The 23,814-nt window shown below is 53.6% G+C and overlaps 1 protein-coding gene across 16 annotated transcripts in view; it reads left to right on the top strand.

Moving 5' to 3' along the window:
• Positions 1 to 23,814, top strand: part of KIF1A (kinesin family member 1A) — an 87,233-nt gene that overhangs the window by 5,631 nt on the left and 57,788 nt on the right. For all 16 annotated transcript variants that reach the window (XM_070463623.1, XM_070463627.1, XM_070463622.1 and 13 more), the window contains exons 2-5: positions 15,888 to 16,055; positions 21,526 to 21,602; positions 22,662 to 22,841; positions 23,646 to 23,711. In XM_070463623.1, coding sequence (XP_070319724.1) covers positions 15,950 to 16,055; positions 21,526 to 21,602; positions 22,662 to 22,841; positions 23,646 to 23,711 — 429 coding nt within the window. In that variant the 5' untranslated portion in view covers positions 15,888 to 15,949. The remainder of the gene's footprint in view (positions 1 to 15,887; positions 16,056 to 21,525; positions 21,603 to 22,661; positions 22,842 to 23,645; positions 23,712 to 23,814) is intronic.

Raw genomic sequence — 23,814 nt, 5'->3', positions numbered from 1 at the left:
CAACCATTGAGGCCCAAGATCTGTGGGTCAGTGGGGGCCATGCTTCTGGGGGGCCGTTGGGCTGGAGCACGGGGTTTCTCAGCAGCTCATGTCACCGTCCTCACGTCCACCTGCTTCTGGGGCCAGGGCTGTACCCTGGCCAAGGCCCTGCTGCCCAGGAGGGCAGCAGCTCCAGGCTGAGTGGTGATGTGGGGCCAGGCCCACATCAGGGCAGAGCTCAGCTCTCCCTAGTTACTGAATGCATTTCCTTTGTCCTCTCCCTCCCCCAGCTTCTCAGTCACTCCCTCTCTTCTGCTGAGTGCCCTTTTTCCTGGCATCCTCGCCCCGGAAACCGCCTCTTTCCTGCTGTTCTCTGCATCCCCTGGGCTGGAGTCTCTATTTGATGGGCCCCAGAGTGGCTGCTTTCTTGGCTTCCTGTATTGCTTTTGCTGGAGCACATCCTTGTGTGACTTCCTAAAAAGGGTGGTGAGTCCTTGGCTGCCTGAGAGCATCTTCACTGTGTCCTTACACTGGGTTGCTGCTCCGTCTGGGGCCCTTCTTGTCAGTAACTCATGCTTTGTCATTGTCACCTGCATCCAGTCACTCAAGAGAAGTCTTTGTCAGCAACTCGACTTCTCTCCCTGGATCTCTTCACATCCTCTCTTCATCTGTGGATTCCTGACCAGCCATGTGGATGGGTTTGGTGTGGGTTTTTGTGTTTATTGGTGTTCAGTGGGGCCTTTCAGTGGAAGACAGGCTTTATTCTTCTGTCTGTTCACATTTCTCCCCTTTCATTTTTTCTGTTTTCTTCCTTGAATTCATGCATTGGTCTTCGGTGGTCTGGTCTTTTCTCTCATTCTGTCTCTGTGTTTTATGACCTATTTTCTGGACATTTTTTGGACTTCATTTTGGAGTTCTCTGGGGGAATTTTGTGTTTTAGCATTTACAGTGTTTATCACTAACAGCACCATCTTCCTTGTCTCTGTGCGCTCCCATTTCATAGCATCCTATTGTTTTGAAAATGCAGTGTCTTCTCAAAACATTATGAGTAAGTTTAGAGAGGTTTTTTGTTTGTTAGGTTGTTTTTTCTTTCTCACAGGGCCCATTTTCTGCTGGTTTATTTTATGCTGAAGCTGTTATTCCCCTCATGCACGTGAAAGGCCTTGGTCCATTCATTTTAGGGGCCTTGTTGGGGAGTGGATGTGTCCGACCGTCTTGCGGGGGGAGTGGGGGTGCCACTAGCAGGTTTGCTTTAGGTGAAGGGGAGGCAGCTGAGAGCCAGGCTGTGCCCCCAGTGCCAGAATCTGGAGGGCTGCACCCCCATGGAGGGCCTCGAGCTTCCTGGGTGTTTGCTTCTGTTTCTGCAGAGGAGAGCCCGCCACTGTCGCCCCAGGTGTTGGCGGCCAGGGCCTCTGTGGGTGGGGGCAGGGAGGGGGGTGAGGGTCTCCCCACTGCTGTGCCGCAGAGGCCCACACCCCTAATCCTCACGGGGGGAGAAGGAGGGCTTGTCCTAGCCGCCCTGCAGACGGGCCCACAGAGGTGGGCAGGGCTCCGTCCCCAGCGCTGACATGCTGGGGCTTCATGCGAGGCCTCAGCATCAGTCGGTTGGACGCCTGACTTGGGGCATCCCCACCGCCCTGAATTCGGTGTCAGCATTCTCGGAGCTCCATTGTTTCCCCTGCTCTCAGCAGTGTGCCAGGGCGTGAGGCTCTGTGGGCTGACCTCCCTGTGCGCATTTGTCTGCTCCCCTCTGAATCGAGTTGTCGGATTCCCCAGGACACTTCATCCACTTTCACGTCTGGACAGCGCTCCTGTGTGACTGAGTGGTCTCCTTCCGGGGACAATTAGGTGCCTCTGCTCCCTCCCTCCCGCCTCCTGGGCTTGTGCACACCATCTCCAGTTGTGCAGCTGCTGGCCACAGGGTTGCAGCCTTACTAGAAATTGCCGTGTTGTTCTGAAAGTGGTTACACCAACAAACCTTTCCCCCATGATCCCTAAGTTCCTATTGTTCTATCCTCACAACAGCTGGGGTTGCAGACGTTTTAATGTTGACCTGATAGGTGTGGTTTTAAACAACACTTTCTTAATTACTGTTGTGGTTGAGTGTCTTGTCCTGTAAGGCAAGATAAGTATCTTGCCTGTTCATATCTTTTTGCCCATTTTTTCCTTTTGTGTCTCTTTTCTTTGACTTTGTCTGTTCTCTGCATGTCCTGCTCGTGAGTCCTTGTTGATCGTATGGCTGGGTGGGTGGACTTCTCTTCTCCTTTTAATGGTATCTTGATGCCTGGACTTTTCCTTTTGGCATCTTCCGTGGGCTTAGAAATCCTTCTTAAAGGCGAGCAGGGAGAGAAGGCTTTTCGTTTTCTTCCGAAACTGTATTATTCACATTTAGATCTTCAGTCCACGTGGAATCTGTTCGGGTATAAAAGGGGATCTCATTGTGTGTTTTTCCGTATGACTGGCCCATTGTCTTAGTCTCTCCAGGCTGCGATAACAGAACAGCAGCACAGACTGGGGGCTTACAAACCGCAGAATCTACTTGCTCACAGTTCTGAGGCTGGGAGTCCAGGATCAGGGCACCAGCGCAGTCAGGGTGCAGCCTGGCCAGGTTCTGGGGGGAGCCCTCTTCTGGGCTGCAGATGGCTGACTCTGTGTTCACAGGGCTGAGAGCAGAGACAGGAAGCAAGTCCCCCTGGAACTTTCTAAGGTCACGAGGTTCCCAAGTACCCTGCCTCCTAATGCTGTCACCCTGGAGGGTAGGGTTTCGACATAGGACTTTTGGGGGACACAGGCATTCAGTCCATGACACCAGTTTTCTCGGCGCCCCTTTCTCTTCTCATCAGCCTGCAAAGCCTCCTTTATCTGATGTTAGAAGGCTGTGCATACAGGTCTGTTTCTGGTGTCCCTTCTGTTACAGTTGTGGTGACTTACTTGTCCCAACCACCTTGTGTTAATTATTCAGTTTTATATTAAGTCTTGTTATCAGTGGGACCTGTTGCTCTCTGCCTTCTGCGTTTCTTCAAGCTTGTTATTGGTATTTGTAGTATCTTACTATTTAGAAATTCTTAGAAGCAATCTGTCCAGTTTCACACATACACAAAACTCACCTGATTTTGTTTGAAGTTACATCTGAATGTTTTGATTCATTTGGGTGAAAAGAACACATTTTTAAGATATTGAAATTTCTTTTTTATGAACAGATTATAGTTCTTCACTTATTTAGATTTTCTATACTATATGATGTGTCCTTTGTTACATTTATTCCCATAAATGTACTTTGTACTTTTGGTTCTTCTTTAAATGGTACCTTAAAAAATACTTTTTAAACTCTTTGTCTCTAGTGCATACCAACATGATTGGTTCCTAGTAATTTTGCTGACCCTTCCCACTAATTCAAATAATTTTTCTATGGATCCTCTTGATTTCGGTGTAGATAAGCAGATGGTCTGCATATAATGACAGTTTGTTTTATTCTGTTCTAGCCCATCTTCTGCCACTGTTATTCTGTCTTCCTGCCTTATCACTTTGGCAAGAACCTCTGCTACAATGTTAAACAAATGTGGTGATAGTAGGTATCCTGAACTTGTAAAGAAAATGTCCCCAGTATTTCAGGGTTAAGTATGGTATTTGGGTAGATTTTTAGTAGGTATGTATTATGAGATTGGCTTCCCCAGCGGCTCAGTGGTAAAGAACCCACCTGCCAGTGCAGGAGACCCAAGTTCAATCCCTGGGTCAGGAAGATCCCCTGGAGGAGGGCATGGCAACCCACTCCAATATTCTTACCTGGAGAATCCCTTGGACAGAGGAGCCTGGTGGGCTACAGTCCATGGGGTCGCATAGTCAAACACAACTGAAGCGACTTAGCACTCACGCATTATAGGATTAAAGTTTTCTTTTATCCTCACACTGCCAAGAGTTTTTTCATAAATGGGTTTTGAAAATTACTGAGTGCTTCTTCAGTATCTATGGAGAACTTCACTTGACCTATTTTTCCCTTTAAGCTGACATGTGGTGAATTTTATTAATAGCTATCCTAATGTTAAGCCATTATAGCACCATACTGGTATTCCTGAAATAAACCTATCACATTATCCTTTTTATTTTCTGTTTGACTTTCTTGCTAGATTTTGAACTTTTATATATTATGTTCATCAGGGACATTGGTCTAAATCTTAATTTCTCAAATTTTCTTTATCTGATTTGATACCAAGGTCATTTTAGCTTCAGTGAATGAGTTTGAGATATAATCTTTCTCCTTCTGTTTCCCTCTTTTTTTCTTATTCTCTTACATAGTTTGTATAAGATTGGAAATATCTGGGTTTTTTGGTATGTATGGGAGAACTCCCTTATAAAAGTATCTGAGTCTTCTGATTTTCTTTTGGTGGTTAGAATTTTAACTTTACTGGTTATAGGAAAATTCAAGTTCCTACTGAATTTTTCTCCTAGTTATAGATCATCTTCTCCTGCATCTTGGTGTGTGTAGTCATCTCCTGCAACTTGGCACATGTGTAGTCATTTTAAAAATTGAATTTGAGCCATTTCTACATTGTGGAGCATCTGAGTTATGCTTTCTTCTATGAAGAATGTTGGCTTTGTTTTGTTAGGCAGTTAAATTGTTTGAAGACTTATTTGATCCTTCAAGGCCTGATTTTCAGCTTTTCTAGAATTACTTTAGGGTAGATGTCACTCCAGGGATAGTTAAGCCCACAATAAACTTGATTTATTTGGGGTCTGCTGAGTGGCTGGGAATCTGGGATGGAGGGATCAAAAGAATTGTATTCTGACTGGTGGAAGCACAGATGTCTGCTGACTTTGAGCTGTGGGAATTATTCAGTCTTCTTTCCCTGGACCACATGGGCATGGACTAAGTTGTCTACAAGTTTCCCTTGTGGCTCAGCGGTAATAAATATGCCTGCCAATGCAGGAGATGTGGGTTCAATCCCTGGGTTGGAAAGATCCCCTGGAGAAGGAAATGGCAACCCTTTCCTGGGAAATCCCATGGACAGAACAGCCTGGCAGGCTATAGTCCATGGGTCGCAAAGAGTCATGAGCGACTCAGCAAAGGACTGAGCAACTAAACAAGAACAGTAGTAAGACAAGTGAATCCCTAGCAGATTTCTGGAGCTCTGTTACCAAATGCTTTCCTTTCCAGACTCTGAGCCACCCATTCCAGCTGCTGCCACCTACCCAAACTCTGACCTTCATCTCCTCAACTCATCAAAGTTGCCGAGCTGTTCAAGTGCCCCCTGCCAGTGCCTGAGGTCTGTAAATTGCCTCTGGGCAGATCTGGCAACGGTACGGCTCATCCCCATGTGTTTCCATGCTCTCGGTGCCCTTCTGCCACGTCTAAAAACAGTTATTTGCATCTGCTTTGTCCAGTTTGCTAGTTGTTTACAGTGGGAGGTTGAGCATGCTCCTGATAACTCCTTCCTGGCTGGGTGTGGCAGTGCTGTCAGTTTTGCTGGTAGTGTCTTCATGATCATTTACGACTGAGTTTATTTGTAACTCTGCAGCGGTTTTTTCTTTTGTGTGTTGGTTATTTGGATGTTGGGACTTCCCTGGTGGTTCACTGGCTAAGACTTGATGCTTCCACTGCAGGAGGCGTGGGTTTGATTCCTGGTCAGTAAACTAAGATCTGGCATGTCTTGTGTCATGGCCAGAAACATTTTTTAAAAAGAAGTTTATTTTTAAAGATTTCTAAACATATGGATCTTTAATGATCATTTATTGATTTTTTTATTTAATTGTATTCAAATTACATGATCCATTTGGTAGAGCGTCTGCATGGTAAAATATTGTAAATGTTCCCTATGTTTTAGAAAAGAATGTGTTTCTCTAATTTTTGAGGGCAAGAGAGAGCACATGTGTTCATTAGTTCATGATTGTTATGTTGTTCAAATCGTGTCCATCCTTGTTAATTATGTGTCTGCTTGGTCTGTCAGTTAGTGAGAGGTGCATTAAACCTCCTGCCATGATGAATTAATGAATTGTTCCATGTGGCATGGCCCCTAACCTTGGTTTTCTGGTTTCATCATTTTGTCTCTTTCGGACCATTCTGGGTAATTTTTTTCCTGACATTTTCCAGTTCATTAATTCCCTGTTCAGCTCCATTTAATTTGCTGATTAATGTCAGCTAAACTTTAAAATTTAAAGGATTATATTTTTTAAAGTTCTGCATGGTTTGCCCCCATATTTTACTGCATTCTTTTCCATTCCTGCTTGTTTCTGTTGATTTATTTTAAGTGCACTCATTTTGTAATCCGAATCTGACAACTGCAACATCTGAGGTTCTTGAGGATCTAATTCAGGTTTTCTTTACATTTCCCCGACTCCCATGGTGAATTTCATCTCGGGTGTTGGGTACTGTGTCACCATGAGCACGCATTTAACCGATCTTCGTCTCTGGGAATATTGGGGAGCCTCGGCGAGGAAGCTCTTCTCAAGGAGGGTTTGTGTCTGCTTTTGTGAGATACTTTGGGTACAAACACCTGAGGCTACTCTGAGCTAATGTCTCAACCCTGGGCTTCCTTGATCATATGGACTTTGTGAATTTTAGACCCAAACCTGTGTGAGGTCAGGTCTGTGGCCTCAGATTCTCAGAAGCATTGGCTTTCTCACCACAAGGAGCTGAGGGCCGTTCAGACTAATTCCTATGTCCCTTTGATGGCCAGTGGCTTTCCCCCACTTCCAGAGGATCCAGATTTCTGTGACACTTGGTTCCACTTCTGACTGCCTGTCTTTGAGGTCACGCCTCCCACCCCCACTCAGCAGGTGAAACCCACTTCTCTGCATTTCTGGTGTAGTTTCCTCCTGGGTGGGCTGGTGGAATGGGCTTCCCACTTTCGTTTCAGCTCCTTTCCTTCTTTCCCTTTTCAAGAATTCCCTTCTTTTATTCTGATGCTTGTTATATATCCCAAATTTCATGGTGAGTTCTAATGGGAGGACATCTCATCCATTGTACTGCCAGAAATGGAAGTCTTTCATTCACCTTTTCCCCCATCAGTTTTGAAATAATAATCTTAATGAGCAAAACCAATTTTTGTTTTCATGCACACGGCACTTCAACTGAGGTGAGCTAGCTTTCTGTCTCTCCCACTTTCCCTGAATCACTTGATAATTATTTTAAAAATAATTTTTAGGTTAAATATGAACATCATTTAGAAGAGTCAAATATAGCAACAAGATTCATTTAGAAAATCAGCAGTTTTCACTCTATGCCCAACCACTTTCAACTCCTTTTAGCTGTTTTGTTGTTACTGTTTCTATTTAGCTCTGTATTGCTAAATAGTGTTCTTATTCCGCTCATTTTTGGCCTGTTTTAGAAGTTACATAAATAGAATTTAGTGTTTGGTTTGTCATTTCTAATTTATCTTCTCTCCCTCCTGAAATGCCAGTGAAATAACTATTGTTGTTCAGTCATTAAGTCGTGTCTGACTCTTTGTGACCGCATGGACTGCAGCATGCCAGGCTCCCCTGTCCTCCACCATCTCCAGAGTTTGCCTAGCTTCATGTCCATCGAGTCGTTGATGCAATCTAACCATCTCATCCTCTGCCACCCGCTTCTCCTTTTGCCTTCAATCTTTCCCAGCATCAGAGTCTTTCCCAATGAGTGAGTTCCTCTCATCAGGTGCTGAAACATTGGAGCTTCAGCTTCAGCATCAGTCCTTTCCAATGAATATTCAAGGTTGATTTCCTTTAGGATTGATTGGTTTGATCTCCTTGCAGTCCAAGGGACTCTCAAGGGTCTTCTCCAGCACCACAATTCAAAAGCATCAATTCTTCGGTGCTCAGCTTCTTTATGGTTGGTTCAGCTCTCACATCTGTGCATGACTACTGGAAAAAAACATAGCTTTGGCTACATGGAACTTTGTCAGCAAAGGGATGTCTTTGCTTTTTAGTACGCCGTCCAGAGGTAAACTAGGAAGAACTATGGACGGAGGTTAGCAATATTGTACAGGAGGCAGTGACCAAAACCATCCCAAAGAAAAAGAAATGTAAGAATGCAAAATGTTATCTGAGGAGGCCTTACAAATACTTGAGAAAAGAAGAGAAGCAAATGCAAAGGAGAAAAGGGAAAGATATACCCAACTGAATGCAGAATTCCAGAGAATAGCAAGGAGAGATAAGAAAGCCTTCTTAAGTGAACAGTGCAAAAAAATTAAAAAAAATAAAAAATAGAGGAAAACAATAGAATGGGAAAAACTAGAGATCTCTTCAAGAAAATTGGAAATACCAAGGGAACATTTCATGCAAAGACAGGCTGTATATTGTCACCTTGCTTATTTAATTTCTATGCAGAGTACATCACAGGAAATGCCAGGCTGGATGAATCACAAACTGAAATCAAGATTGCCAGGAGAAACATCAACAACCTCAGATATGCAGATGACACTACCCTAATGGCAGAAAGTGAAGAGGAACTAAAGAGCCTCTTGATGAGGGTGAAAGAGGAGAGTGAAAAAGCTGGCTTAAAACTCAACATTCAAGAAACTAAGATCATGGCATCCAGTCCCATCACTTAGTAGCAAATAGATGGAGAAAACATGAAAACAGTGACAGATTTTATTCTCTTGGGCTCCCAAACCACTGAGGATAGTGACTGCAGCCATGAAATTAAAAGAAGCTTGCTCCTTGAAAGAAAAGCTATGACCAACTTAGACAGCACATTAAAAAGTAGAGACCAAAAAAAAAAAGTGGAGACATTACTTTGCTGACAAAGGTCCGTCTAGTCAAAACTGTGGTTTTTCCAGTAGTCATGTATGGGTGTGAGAGCTGGACCATAAAGAAGGTTGAGTGCTGAAGAACTGATGCTTTCAAATTGTGGTGCTGGAGAAGACTCTTGAGAGTCCCTTGGACAGCAAAGAGATCAAACCAGTCAATCCTAAAGGAAATCAAACCTGAATATTCATTGGAAGGACTGTTGCTGAACTGAAGCGCCAATACTCTGGCCACCTGATGTGAAGAAATGACTCATTGTAAAGACCCTGATGCTGGGAAAGATTGAAGGCAGGAGGAGAAGGGGACAACAGAGGAGGAGAAGGGGACAACAGAGGATGAGATGGTTGGATGGCATCACCAACTGAATGGACGTGAGTTTGAGCAAGCTCCGGAAAGTGGTGGAAGACAGGGAAGCCTGGTGCACAGCAGTCCACGGGCCTCATGGAGTTGGACACAGGTTAGCAACTGAACAACAGCAACAGCCCCAGCTGTGTTTGTGCCCTGCTTTTACAGGCTCTGCCTTCCAGGGTTTTCAGATCAGGTCACGGCGTGGTTGCTGAGGCCCCTTCTCCCAGGGGACCCGAATTCTGACCTCTGTCTCCTTGGCACCTGAGACCATGGGAGAATTCTCTTTGATTTCCAGAGGCTTTCTGCCTGAGTTTCAAACTTCCGCCCTTCCTGCCTTTGGAGTTTGGCAAATGTCTTAAGGGGAGGACTGACTATTTGTTCCATTTAAGTCTCTGCTTCTTTCTCCTGGGATCTTGGCCTCTTAAGTGTTGTTTTTCTCGACCAAAAAGCTCTGCAGGTTCTCCATCCCTCAGCAACGGCTCTCTGCGTGGGAAGACTCTGGACTCCCAGCCTCGTGCCTGTGACCAGAATGCAAAGCACTGGGGGAGAATGTGCTGGGGAAGTCGTCCCCTGCCTCAGAGCAGCCCCATCCCTGGAATCTCCGCCCGCCAGTCCGCATGGCTTCTGTAGCTCTTAGATTCCTTCAAGAGATTTAAAACCCGTGTGCAGCTCCTCCCATTGTGAACGCCAGGATGGTCGAGGGGAGGAGGGAGCAAGCCGTCTTCCGCCAGCGCCAGCGTTCCCCCACCTAGACGCGCAAGCCCTCCTTCGTTTTTCCTGTTTGGTATCAGTGCACGGTCTCCCCCCAGGGCCATGAGCAGAGTCTCCTGTGTGTTCTTGTAAATGCTTTCCCAGACTAAGATCTAGCTCTTCTCTCTTTAGCCAGTTGTCCAATACCAAGCTTATCCCATCCTGCAACACTGCTTTATCACTGCTGGATCTGGGTTTGTCTGTTTGTGTGTATCTGTGGCCCAGCTTCATGTTTTCCACTTTCCTCCATTCTCACATCACCACTAGGCTTTGGGAGCTACTGCAGCTTTAGAGTAAATATAATAGCTGGTAGGGTGTGCTCCCCTCTTTCTTCTTCTTTTTCAAAACTCGCTTCCCAACTCTTGCCAAACTTCACTGAAAATCCTGTTGGACTATCTTGCTCATTGGAATTGCACTGAATGAATATAGCTAAATCTGGGAGAACTGAAAATTTTGCAATTTCAAATTGAACATCTTTCCTAACTATTTTCTTTGTTTCTAATTATCACCTGCTTCAGGACTTGGGATGACGTATTCACAGGACCCAGCCTTTACGTTTAAGGCATGGGGCCTGTTGCTGAAGGTGCATTAGAATCCTCCTCCTAGTTTGCATTCTCACTAGGAATTCACCACATTGTTCTACTCTTCCCACTCCAGCCAGAATGTCCTAAGACTTTTCTCGGTTTCAAAAGTGCGAAGATTTTCCCACATAAGGCAACATGCATTCTCAGAGAGGTACGCCCTCCAGTCCATGCTGGATAGCCATTCATGGATGTAAGAAGGTGAAAGAGTGTTGAAAACACATCTGTGGTGTGTGGATGGAGGCGCGCAGGTGGCTGGAAGGGGCTGCGGGGTGGAGCTGGCATGGGTCCAGCCCCGAATTTGGCCCCCACCGCCTGGGCTTTCACTCGTGTCCTGAGCTTTTGGCCTTGGTTGTTGGCTGGCCTGGTACTTTCTCGTCTCCCTGTAGCCTGGATGAGCTTTGTCGCCTGAGAGGACAGACCTGCTCCTGTCCAGCCTGTCCTGGGGAGTCCTGGGGCACCGAGGAGCTGGCCCTGGGAGTTCGCAGGATTGACCCCAGCCCTGCCCATGCCCTCCCCTGTCTGTAGAGACAGAGGCACCTGGGTCTCTGCAGCCCCTCCTGCCCTTGGTCCTGGGTCTGTTCACAGAAGCACCCCCCCATCCTGGAAAGGGGTCTTTTGGTCAGACCGTCCAGAGGGTGATGAGTACAGGGGAGGCTGAAGCAGATCTTTTCAGAAGTGGAGGTGTCCTGGACCCTCAGTGTGGGAGGGTCTCAAAGAGACCCCAGGCCTCCGCTCTACTTGGATGCCTCTGGTGACAGGAGGCTCAGAACTTAACGGGCATCGAGTTCATTTCAGACAGTAGTAGGGGAGCCCCGGCAACTGAACAATTGAACAACAATGATGAGGAGGGACCCCCAGAACTCTGGGCTACCTGTTTCCTGGAGCTCCTGGCCATTGCTGTGACCAGCAGTTCGCTGCCCCCTCCCCTTTCCTGGGAGCCCCTCCTCAGCCCTGAGTCTCCATGGGGGAGCAGCAATAGCATCGGCCACTGCCCTGCAGCCCCGGGGAAGGAAAAGCTTCTACTTACTGGAAATTTTTACCAGCTTTCTATTTCATTCCTTCCATATGCCTGGCCTTGTGCTAAGTGATCTACATTTTGTTTTAATAATGCATGAAAAATCATGCAAGGTAACTAGATATTACTCCTTTTTTTTTCCCATTAGGGAAGCTGTTCCCCATTTGGCCTATTCCTAGTAACTTGGCCACGGCCTCTCCCTGCAGCCCTGGGGAGGTCACTCTCCTTGGAGGTCTGGGACCCCAGAGCCGATCACTTCAGCGTCAACCTCCTCAACCCAATCATGGTGCAGATGGGTAAACTGAGGCCCAGGGGCTGAGTCACACAGCTGAGATAAAGGCAGGACTGGGACTGGCCCCGCCCCCAGGCCTGCACCGAATCGCTGTGACGTGATTCCACCCTGGGCGTGGCCTCAGGACTCAACCCAGGATCTACACGGGTTAGGACAGGCCGAGTTAGGACAGGCAGCATTGTGCAGATTTCTGTCCTGTTGGTTAGGGCAGTCTACCCCATCCTTTTGGTTGGCTGAGTAAATCGCCCCCTTTCCTACTGGCTTGGAGACCACACCAAGTTGTGGCCGCTGGCAGGAGCCCAGGGGAGGGTGTGCATGGACACCCTGCTGTGAATGCCCTTGGCATGTTGGTGACTTAAAGGCCCTGCCACGTGGGGGTCGTGTTTTCACTTGCAGAGAGCCTAGCTGGTCACTGCCCCTGTCGCAGGTGAGGACGCGTGTGCTGGGTCTCATGAGAGCTGGTGGCTGGACTTGGGCTCCGGGGAGGAGTCACAAGGAGGCTCCCGGCTGGGCTGAGCCCCCTAGGACCGGCCCCCTGTGGTCCTGATGGCCCGGGGCTGCCCGACCCTCTTCCTGCTGCGCTGCCGAGGCTGCCTGGGGGCAGCTCCGGGCACTGGCCTCCCTCGGGGGCTCCCAGCACAGGGGCACTGTTGGGGCTTGAGGAGGAGGACATGAAACAGCTCTGCTGTGCCGGGGCTCGGGGCACACTTGGTTCCCGTGGATTTTGCCTTTCTGCCAGGTGGGGCTGAAGCTCTGCGTGCCCAGCGTCACTGGCTGGCCCCGTGCCGGTGACTGGGCTGCTGTCCACAGGGACACTCAGCCCCGTGTGCTGCTGCTTTGGAACTGGGGGTGACACCTCACCACACCTCGCACTGCCTGGCCTTTCAGGGCCCCGGGCCGCTCCCCCTGGACATACTCCACCCTGACCGTGGCCTGTGGGGGAGTGGGCCACAGCCCGCCGTACTGGACAGAGCTCACTTGTCCTTGCTGGATCTCCAGGGCCCTCTGGGAGGGGGAGGGACGGGAGAAAGCAGGTGCCCCATGCGCCAGGTCCTGCCCGCCCCCGGGTTCCCCTCCTGGGAGTCCGGGGGCCACCCTCCTAAATGGGAAGGATGGAGCATCAGGTGGGCCCCTCTGCCGCATAGAGGCCTTGCTTCTGCCCGAGTCCCCACCTCTTCAGCCTGGAAACTAAGCCCCTCTTGCCTGCCCTCATCTGAGTCTCGGGTGCTGCTCCATCCACTCACCTCCTTCCTGTGGGCTTCCAGCCCAGGGAGGTCAGTCCTGTTGAGCTGGCACAGACCTAGCTCGGAGGCTGTCCGGGGCCCACGTCCCCAGCAGGACTGCCTGCTCCGTGTGAGTGTGGCCCACAAGTGGACGTGACGGCCAGCTTCACCTTCACACCCAGGGGGCGACCAACACTGGCTGCTTCCCCACCCTCCTTCCTCAGGCACAGACCCCGAGCTGGGTCTCACTGTGGGCCTCCAAGCCTGAGTTTCTTTTCTGGGTTTTCTCTTCTGTTTGTTCCTAAAACATCACCAAAGTAACACATTGCAGACGTGGCATCGAGGTCCATCGGGGCTGGGAGGGTCTCTGTGAGAAGCAGCCCCACCCGTGCCTCCGACCCTGGAGTCCCCGTGTCCTGGTTTGTCTGCACCATTTAGCTCCCCCCGGGACAGTCAGCTTGTCTGCACCGTCGCGCCATCAGCGACACCTCAGCACTTGACACTTGTCTCCCGTCTTCCTGCCATGCTTTCTGTGTGTTGATTAATGTAGTGTGTTGTTTACAACAGCAGGACTGGTGAATAGTCTCTCCTGCTGCTCGAGTGCACTCTGCTTCTGTGTTTTTTTTTTTTAATATTTATTTATCTGGCTGAGTCGGGTCTTGGTTGCTGTATGTGGATTGTTGTTTATCATGTGGATCTTTCCTTGGGGCTCACAGAGCCTCTAGTTGCGGTGCTTGGGCTTAGTTGCCATGTGGTGTGTGAGATCTTAGTTCTCTGACCAGGGATCAAACCCTCATCCCCTGCACTGGAAAGTAGATTCTTTCCCTCTGGACCATCAGGGAAGTCCCTATATTTTCCTTCTTGTAGAAGATTTTATCAGAAATAACTGACAGCTGATGTGTGGGTTCATCACTGATCTCTGATCAAAGCCTCGGATGGACGCTTCTCTGCAAGCTTTCGGCCTTGCAGCAGTCTTGCCCCTGGGTGGGTCCCCTCCCCTGCCCTCTGATCGGGGGGGTCCTCCTCCAGGCAGCCCCAGGGCCCTCCTGGGACCCCTTCACCGTCCTCTGGCTGGGACGCCACCCATGTCTTCCTCATGTGTGGAGCAGAGGTTCCCGCCCCTTCCAGAGTCTTCCTGGGTCTCCCTTTCACCCTCCCCCCAGCTGTGGTTTGCCTGAACTCAGAGTTCTGGGCTGAATGTTGCCACTGTTCTCAGCAATCCGAGAGTGTTTCTTCCTCCAGTGTCCATGAGATGATGGTGCCATTCTGAGTCTCCCTCCTCTGTGGCCTGCCTTTCTCTCGGGAATCTTCCCTTTAGCCAGGAACTCTTGAAAGTTCACCATTTGCTGTGGTTTATGACCTTTTATAGCAGGTGGGGTAGGTAGACCTCTGAATTTGGAAACTCATGACTGGCAATGCTGGGAAGTTTTCTTGAATTATTTCTTTAATAGTTTCTTTTCATTGATCCTCAAATTTTATTTCCTTTCTAGCATGGAAAATTACTTAATTTCCAAGCTTTTTGTTTACTTTTAAAGGTTCTGTTTTTATATTCTTAATTTCCAAGAACTTTTTCTTACTCATTCAAAGTTTCTTTTAACAATAGTATCCTTCACTTGCTCATGGATGAGTGACTTTTCTTTCTGAGGATGCGAATTACAAAGCGTTTAACATTTGTGGCTCAGAAGGTAAAGAATCTGCCTGCAGTGCAGGAGACCTGAGTTCCATCCCTGGGTCGGGATGATCCCCTGGAGGAGGAAATGGCAACCCGCTCCAGTATCCTTGCCTGGCGGGCTGCGGCCCATGGAGAGTCGGACACGACTGACACTTTCCTGCTCCGTCTCTTCCTATTGTCCTCCCCCTCTTCGTTTTAGTCTCTGTGTGTCTCACTAGAGGGTGTGATCCTGCTCAGTCTCTCTGGCGGCCAGCACGCTAGAGGCCCCGCAGCAGGAGCGGGAGCCTGGGGTACCCCTGCCAGCCATCTCACTGGCTCTTCACATCCACCCTCAGCTGGTCCTCAGAGCTCCAGGCTGCAGAGCCTCAGTCTCCCCGAGGGTATCCCCTGGCCTCCTGCCGGGTGGTGGTGGTGGGGTTGGGGGGGCACGTCCTGGAGTTCACTGGTAGGGGTGGGGGTCTCAGGGTCTTCATTGCTCTGCTGGAGCTAACAGCTGCTGTCACAAAGTAGCACAGACCGAGGGCTTAGACAACAGGAGTGTATTGTCTCTGAGTCTGGAGGCTGGATGTCGCGGACCAAGGGGTCAGCAGGCTGGTTCCCTCTGAGGCTGTGGGCGAGAACATTGCCTGTGGTCTCCTGCCTTCAAAAAAAAAAAATGTTTCTTGACTTATTTTTGGTTGTGCTGTGTCTCTGTTGCTGTGTGGGCTTTTCTCTAGTTGTGGCGAGCAGGGTTACACTCTAGCTGCGTTGTGCGGGCTTCTCTTTCTGCAGGGCACAGGCTCTAGGGCACGTGAGCTCACTGGAGGTGGTGCGGAGGCTTAGTTGCTCTGCCGTGTGGGATCCTGGACCAGTGGTCAAACCCGTGTCTCCTGCCCTGGCAGCTGCAGTCTCCTGCACCCGAGCCGCCGGTGAAGCCCTGCCTTTCGGTGGTTTTCGCCCGGTCCTCAGCTGGCCGGCCCCATCTTTTCTTCATGTGGGGCTCCCCCATGTGCATTCCTCTAAGTTGCCTTGGGCAGCCCCACTCAGCCTGTGACTGCAGAGGCACCTGCCGTCTTTCCCGTCCCGGAGTGAATTAGCTGCTTCTTGTCAGGCTGCCGCTTTCTCAGGCTCCTCTCATCCCATTGACTGTCTTCCCTAAAATGCGAGGCCTTTCTCACGCACAGCCGCCCACTCCGTCCCTCTTCCTCATGAACTGGTCATCCGAGTGGGTGTCGCCGGGGCTGGACTAGAGGGGGTTCAATGGCCAGAAATGCCTGCCCTGCCTTTCTGGATACTGTTTCTAACTCATGTCTCCCTTCTCCCCAAGGTGTCTCCCCTGCTCACTGGGGCTCCCACCGCTGCTAGGAGTGACCCACAGAGGCCGCAGAGATGGCCGGGGCCTCGGTGAAGGTGGCGGTGCGCGTCCGCCCCTTCAACTCTCGGGAGATGAGCCGCGAGTCCAAGTGTATCATCCAGATGTCGGGGAGCACCACCAGTGAGTACCATGTGCGGCCCCAGGGCCCCCTCATCCACACCATGCGTGGTTTCCTGGGGCTGCAGGAACAGAGGCCACAAATCGGGTGGCTTAAAACCGCAGTAGTATTTTCTCTCGCAGTCGTTGGGGCCAGAGTTCAAACCCGAGGTGCTGACGGGGGGGCCTCCGGGTGGTGGTGCGGAGGAGGACTCTTCCTGCCTCTTGTGGCCTCCGGCGACGGCCACGCCTACACACCCCTCCCCCTGCTCTATTGTCACGGGGCTTCTCCCCTTCGTGTCTGGGTCTCTGTGTGGCCTCGTACAGACACTGACCAGTGGACTTAGGAGCAACCCTGATCCAGTGTGACCTCATTTCAACAGCTACGTTCATCTTCAGAGATCCTGCTTCTCCCATTCTGAGGTTTGGGGGAGACGTGAATTTGGGGAGGGTACTTTTCAGCCCAGGACACAAGGTTCTTGATTTCTTATCTTGTGTGTGCTCTTTATTTCTAATTGTAAGTCATTTCAAACCTTTCTGAGAAGTAGGAGGCATGGGGTCGACAGGAAAACGTAGTGAGAGAAAGGGTGGCAGTTTTGAGAGGGTCAGTGTGGCCTGCAGGCCCCTCCAGGGCACATACCCGGCTGCCGGAGTCTCAGAGACTCAGCCCTGTGCCCGCGTGCTCTGGGGCCTCTCTGTTGACTTGGGGCATGTCATCAGAAGAGTGGACAGGGCGTGTGATCCCAGGGAGAGTGGAAAGGGTCTGTGCTCCCCGAGAGAGGGGACAGGGAGCGTGCTCCCGGGGAGAGGGGACGGAGCGCGTGCTCCTAGGGAGCACTGAGCCATTCCCAGACCAAGAAGCAGGGTGTTGCTGACACCTGGAGGCCCGTCCGCCCCCACCCACCTTCACCCACCCTAGAGTAGGCATCTTTGCTTCTCACATTGGGGGCCAGCAGGCTTGTTTGGGGCCCCAGAAGTGGAACCAGCATTTGGATCACCTCCTGCTGACCAGGAACCCAGCCCCACGCTTGGTGTCAGGTGGGAATTCTTCGTCTCCCAGCTGTGTGGTTGGCGTGGCTTGGCGGGCAGCTTGCACCTGGAGCTGTCGCCTGTGGGCTCCTTGGTGGAACCTGCACCCAGTGGTCCTCAGGTTGTAGGAGGAGGACAGGGAGCCCTGGGGGTGGGAGGTGGGGTGGGGGACAACTTCCGTCGTCCACAGGGTTGGAGGGAGGGTCTGCCCCGGGGGAGGGGCACTCGGGGTGGATGCTGGCTGCCTCCCAGTGCTGTGAGGGCTGAGGATTCGGGCATGGCTGGGGGGTGTCCTGTCCTGGGGGTGTCATGCCCTGGGGGTGTCCTGGGGCACCACTGGGATCTGGGGAAGGGGATCTGGGCTGGGGGTCTTTGCAGGAGCCCTGGGGCATGTTGTAGAGGCCCCGGGAGGAGCCTGTGAGGGGGACTGTTGAGCACAGCACCCAGGTACATCGGGGGCTCATAGTGACTCTCATCAATGGTGGTGTCTCCACTGGGTGCCCGGCAGAAGACCTGAGATGAGGGTTCAGGTGCCCTGGTCTCACTGTGGGGGTGCAGAAGCTGCGGAGGGGCGTTGGTGAGCAGGTGGCCACCACGGGCAGCAGGAACAGGGCCCAGCTTGCTGGGACCTGTTGATATAGGACACGCCTCTGGGTGACCTCCCCAGGAAGCTGGGGTCTTGTCAGCTACTGCCCCCACGCAGGCAGAGGGCTGTCCAGGGCCTGCTCTGTTAAATCTCCAGCCTGGCCCTCTTGAGGCTGGAGACGGTGTTACAGCAGGGACCCTATTTCTGTAAGGTCATAGGTCACATTCTGAGGTTCTGGTGGACATGAACTTGGGGAGGACGGTACTCAGCCTAGGCGAGTGCCTGTGGCAGGGTGGACGCCTTCAAGGCCAGGCTATCCAGCCCCACCAGGCCCCACAGGCCCTTGCCCAGCCTGGCCTCCCTGCCTGCAAGGAGGCTGGACCCTGGCCAGCTGGGCCTGCTGTGTGCTTCAGGGAACGGACTGCCATTCTGGAAGGTCCATCGGGACTCCCCTGACGGCCTCCTCTGCCCACACAGACCCTGCTGGTTGCACAAAGGCCCTTGTTGACCAGCAGCTCGTGTGTGTTCTCAACACCCAAGTCCTCAGAGAAGTTGGCCCCACATGCCATCACTGTTCTAGAATGTTCTGGGCTTCAAACAGAGTGACCCTGGTCCTGGGAGACCACAGAAGGGAGCATGGTGTGGCCAGGAGGTGGTGACCTGGCTGCGAGCTTGTGTATTGGAGGAATGGCTCGGACACGTGGTGTCAAGGCGGGGCCCTGGTCAGCAGCCGTGGCGAGGGGCTGGGGGCCCGCTGTCACCGGCGGGCCCCAGGCCAGGATGCCCTGGGCACTCCCTGCCTTGAGCTGCCTCTCCCCGGGGCCCACCTGTGAGGGTCGAGACGGGCTGTCCACTTGCAGGGGCCACACGGCCTCCTTTTCTGCCTTGAGCCCCTCAGGGCTGAGGGTGCTTCCGTAGCATAGGGGAAAAGAGGCTGGGTGGGGTCAGGTCAACACCCCTCAGAACCCAGGAGAAGAAGGTGGGGGGGGGTCCCTTCATACCCATGTCGGAGGGGACATCACTGAGCCCCAGCCTGCACCAGGCTCCATTCCCAGTGTCAGGCCTGGGGAGCAGGACTGAGGCCCTCACTGACCTGGGGGTGACATTCCCGTGGGGACTCAAACATGGAACTAGACGGGCCAGGGACAGGGACCATGCCTGGCGGAGCATTGCGAGGGCCTTGCTGGGGGCGCAGCAGCCTTGCTGGGCAGGATGACTCCTCCTGCTACCCGGAGGACCCTCCTGACATGAGCCCAATGCCGAGAGAATGTCCCCTAGATGCCTGACACTGATATTTCTGTCTCTGTCTCAGCGAGGCCGCTTCCTAAATCTCACAGGTGGTGAGCAGTGGCCTGTCACTTAACTAGCCCCTCACTTGCTCTGACGCACACACACACACACACACCACCCTCTGTTTGCCCATTTCCATGGTGTAAATACTGTCCTTGCATCAGTTCCAAGCCCCCTGGGGTTCAACCCCAGACCCACGGAATTCCTCAGCGTTGAGCACACGCTCCTGGAAGGAGTGGAGGCGGCTCCCAGCGTATGGGGCTTTCAGACTCCGAGAAAGCGGCTCATCCTGGTTCAGCCCCTGCCCTGCTGTTCCCGCCCCACAGCGCCCGTCTTTTCCCCTGTGTGCCCGCGGCAGGGGCGGAGGCGCTGAGTCCCTGACAAGCCCAGGCTCCCGGCCCCTCCTCAGACCCTCAGGAGGAGGAGACACGAGGCTACACAGGAAGCCCCCCTCCACCAGATCGCCTCGGTGCTGGGGGGTGGGTGCTGCCCTGTCCCCCTGGCCCAGGGAGGTTGCCCTGGTGAGGGCTCACAGGTGTTGGTGGAGAGCAGGCCTGGACTGGACCCTGGGGAGGGCCGTCCCCTCTGGAGCCCAGGACCGTCTGTGATGGGGACATCACAGGACCCCGGGGCTAGAACAGGGTGGGGTCACAGTCACAGCACGGACCCTGCGCCAGTGGGAGAGGGGGCAGGTGACAGCAGGTCCAGAGCCAGAGCAACTCCACCTGCTGGTCTCCCCGCGGGCTCTCCTTGAGGCCACTCCCCACTCACTGACCCTGGCAACGGGCTGTCCCCTGCCCATTCAAGGTTCCTTGAGCACGTCTGTGCCCTGTCCCTGGGGGGCCGGGGGCTCCAGTGCAGGCGGACACCCCAGCGCCCGGACAGCATCAACACCGGGGCAGGGGTGGGGGGCAGGGGTTGCAGCCAGTGAAGGAGAGGGGGCTGGGCAGGGTGGGCCGACAGGGTGGGCAGAGCTGGGGCGCTGGTGGGTGCCAGGGCCTGTGTGCACTCAGGGGGCTCTGTGATTGTCGTTTCCACGGCGCTGGCATTATCTGTGCCGAGGTTCCGGCGGCCACGTCCCCACGTCCAGCGGGAGTTGAAACCCAGGCAGCTAGGTCTCCTTTCAGCCTCACTCCTGGAGGCGGCATGGATGACGCGACCCCCTTTTGGCTCCAAAGAAAGGGCTGTGATGGTCAGTCACCCGCTCCCTCCTGCCGGCCTCCCAGGGGTGCTGAGTCATCAACTAGAACTCCTCAAACCTGGGGCATGGGGCCTGGAGCCGGGTCAGCCCGGAGGACTGGGCTTCTGGTAACTCCTGGGCCGTGAGCAAGACCTTCCGGAGCACACAGCAAGGGCCCTGCCTGCCGAGCTGGTCAAGGCCAGGGTGGCCAGGGTTGGGGTGCAGGTCCCAGTGTCCCAGGGCTCCAGAGAGCAGAGTGCCGCAGACAGGGCCGCTTAGACAATAGGTCCCGAGGCTGTTGAGTCCCGGATCAAGGAGTCACCGGCTGTGACATCAAGGTGTTCCTTCTGAGGGGGAGGAGAATCTACTCCCTACCTCTCTCACCTCTTTTTCTTGTTGCTCAGTCGCTCAGTTGTGTCCAACTCTTTGTGACCCCATGGACTGCAGCATGCCAGGCTTCCCTGTCCTTCACTATCTCCCAGAGTTTGCTCAAACTCATGTCCATTGAGTCAGTGATGCCATCCAGCCATCTCATCCTCTGTCGCCCCCTTCTCCTCCTGCCTGCAGTCTTTCCCAGCATCAGGGTCTTTTCCAATGAGTCAGCTCTTCACATCAGGTGGCCACAGTATTGGAGCTTCAGCATCAGTGCTTCCAGGGAATATTCAGGGTAGATCCCTTTAGGATTGACTGGTTTGATCTCCTTGGAGTCCAGGGGACTCTCGAGAGTCTCGTCCAAACCACGGTTTGAAAGTGTCAGTTCTTCGGCGCTCAGCCTTCGCTATGGCTCTCGCCTCTAGTGGTTTCTGGAGATGCTGGTGTCTGCTGGCCTGCAGAAGCTCGGTCGTGGTCTCCGCCTCCATCTTCACGCGGCCTTCCCCACGTGTGTGTCCATGGCACGTCCCTTTATAAGAACACCAGTCCCGTGGTGTCAGGGCCATCCACTCCAGTGCCCCCTCCTCCTTACCAGGCCCACTTGCCAGACCCTGTCTCCAAATAACGTCACATCCCGAGTCCTGTGGTCAGGACTCCATGCGTGAATTCTGACAGGGGTCAGGACTCAGTGATGTGTGAATTCTGAGGGCCGTAACTCAGCCTGCTGCAGGGGTGGGGTCTGCTCTCTCAGTGAGAGTTATAGGTCACCCAGGACACGGCTGGCAGGGCAGGGTGTGGGGTCCTGGAGCTCAGGAAGGCGAGGGCCCCAGCCCCCGGCAGCTGAGGAAAGCCGGTCCAAGGGGTGGGCAGCATGGCCTGCATCTCCAAGTACGGGGAGGAGGGTGCCGCGCTCCTCAAATGGGATGCCATGGTGGGGAGTGGCCTGGAGCCCTCTCCCACTGGGACGCCCGAGTTCCTGAGGGAGGTGTGTCCTTGCAGGGCAGCGCTAACCATCATGCCTGTCTCCCTCCCTGCAGCCATCGTTAACCCCAAACAGCCCAAGGAGACGCCCAAAAGCTTCAGCTTCGACTACTCCTACTGGTCACACACCTCGGTGAGCCCAGGGCGGGTTCCGGGGGGTGGAAGCCAGCTCCGCCCTGCTCACTGTGTGATCCTCCGCCAGTCCCTTGCGCTCTCTGAGTCAGTGGGGTGAGGGACCCACCCGCTCCCCTGCAGGACCGATGTGGGAGGGGCGGGCCTAGGTGGAGGCCCGCGGGGCGGGGCCTGCTTTCCTCAGTTGTCTTGTGCGTGGAAAGTCATTGTGCCGGTGCTACATGCACTGTCCCCTGCTGTGACAGGGACCAAGGGGCTGTCAGCGCACCAGGGGCAGTTTCCCAGGGTCTGAGCTGTACACCCACTTGCCCTCCAGCCTCTCCTCTTCCCCAGACATCCCAGGCTCAGTGTCCGAAGCTGATCCTGCCCACCTGACACCGGCCTGCCCACGCCCTCCTCCACTCCACTTCCCCTGGGAGCCTGGGAGAACTCTGGGCTTTTCACCCCCCACCTCCTCCATCCAGTCCACACCCAGTCTTGCCATCCCCCAGCCCCCTGCATCCTAGAAGGTGTCCAGGCCCTCTGCCCCTGGGCCAGGGCCCACCTTGAGTCACATCTCTGAGAGCCTGGTCCCAGGGCTCCCCATTTCACCTTCCAGCCCCTCTTCTCCCACAGTCAGGGTACCCCTGGTCCTGCCTAAAGTGACCGCTGTCTTCAGGACAGTGTCCAGGGGTGATAGCCCAGCCTATGGGCCCCTACCCTGCTGCCTCTCCAGTCCCACCTTGTCACTCCACGGCCACCACACCAAGCTTGGTTTCAGGCACCACGTTATGTACTCCCACCTCCCAGGCTTTGCACATGCTGTTCCCTCTGCAGAAATGCCCTTCCCTCTGTGAGGCCCAAGCCTGATGGCTTCTCCTACCGCTCCCTCCGGAAGCCCCCCCCCCCATTATTTCCCCCCTCCAGGTGTCCTGTGAGGGGGTGGGCGGGCAGGCGTCCTCTCCACCGCACTGGCCCTGGCCCCCGGAAGCCCATGGTGCGATGCGGGTGCTCAGAGAACCTGGCGGGCGGAGGTCTCGGCACCCCAGCTTCCTGCAGCTTCTCCCCTCTCCTCCTGCAGCCGGAAGACATCAACTACGCCTCTCAGAAGCAGGTGTACCGCGACATCGGCGAGGAGATGCTGCAGCACGCCTTTGAAGGCTACAACGTCTGCATCTTCGCCTATGGACAGACTGGGGCTGGCAAGTCCTACACCATGATGGGCAAGCAGGAGAAGGACCAGCAGGGCATCATCCCGCAGGCACGTGGCGGGCGGAGTGGGTCCTGCGGAGGGCTGCGCGGATGGGGTGTGGTCTGAAGCTGGCTCGGGCGGGACCTGGGGCGGGGCCTGAAGAAGGCTGTGCAGATGGAGTGTGGTCTGAGGCTGGGTGGGGCGGGGCCTGGGGCGGGAGGAGGCCCGGGGAGGGCGGGGCCTGGGAAGGGCGGAACACGCCCCCCGGAGAGCAGGGACCAGGAGGGAAGGTAAACCAGGAGGAGGTTGGGGCCTGGGCAGGAGGCAGCATGGGGCAGACTGGCTGTGAAGAGGCTGGAGACCCAGGTTCATGGATGGGGAGCTGCGGGAGGGGCCCAGCCCTGGCCAGAGACCACCGCGGTCACACCCATGACAGGAAGGCTGGGACAGCTGCTGGTGGTGTCAGCCTTCCCTGGGGAGAGCTGTGAGGGCTGGTGGTCCAGGCAGGGAGAGGTGCTCAGGACAGAGGATGCCCGCTAGGCAGGTCTCCAAATCTGAGCTGGTCAGTACTGGACTTGGTCAGGGAGGGGAGAATGTCAGGTGGTCTGCAGCATGGTAGATCCTCCACCTCATGCAGGTGAGGATGGTGGGAGGAGCAGGAGAGGATCAGATGTCAGCCGGGGGCCCCTGAGTTATCAGAAGGCAGTGACTCCTTGGCTGCAGGCCTTCTCCGTGCCTTTAAGGTGGACCATGAGGGTGTGGGAGGGGCTTGGGGAGCAGAATCCTTGCTGGGGTGCGGAGCCCAGCACCTCGAGAAGCAGGGCTCTGGGGTCAGCCGAGCCTCACATCTGACCGTGTCCTCTATCCCGGCAGCTCTGCGAGGACCTCTTCTCCCGCATCAACGACACTACCAACGACAACATGTCCTACTCCGTGGAGGTAGGTCTCCCGCCACCTGTCCCTTGGAGTATGGCTTTTCTGACCAAAAGCCAATCCCCCCACTGGCCTGTGCCCTTATCTTGTCGTTCTTGCATGTATGTTG

Source organism: Odocoileus virginianus, unplaced genomic scaffold (assembly GCF_023699985.2).
Source record: "Odocoileus virginianus isolate 20LAN1187 ecotype Illinois unplaced genomic scaffold, Ovbor_1.2 Unplaced_Contig_5, whole genome shotgun sequence".
Taxonomy (NCBI): domain Eukaryota; kingdom Metazoa; phylum Chordata; class Mammalia; order Artiodactyla; family Cervidae; genus Odocoileus; species Odocoileus virginianus.
This window is presented reverse-complemented; position numbering and strand designations above follow the sequence as displayed.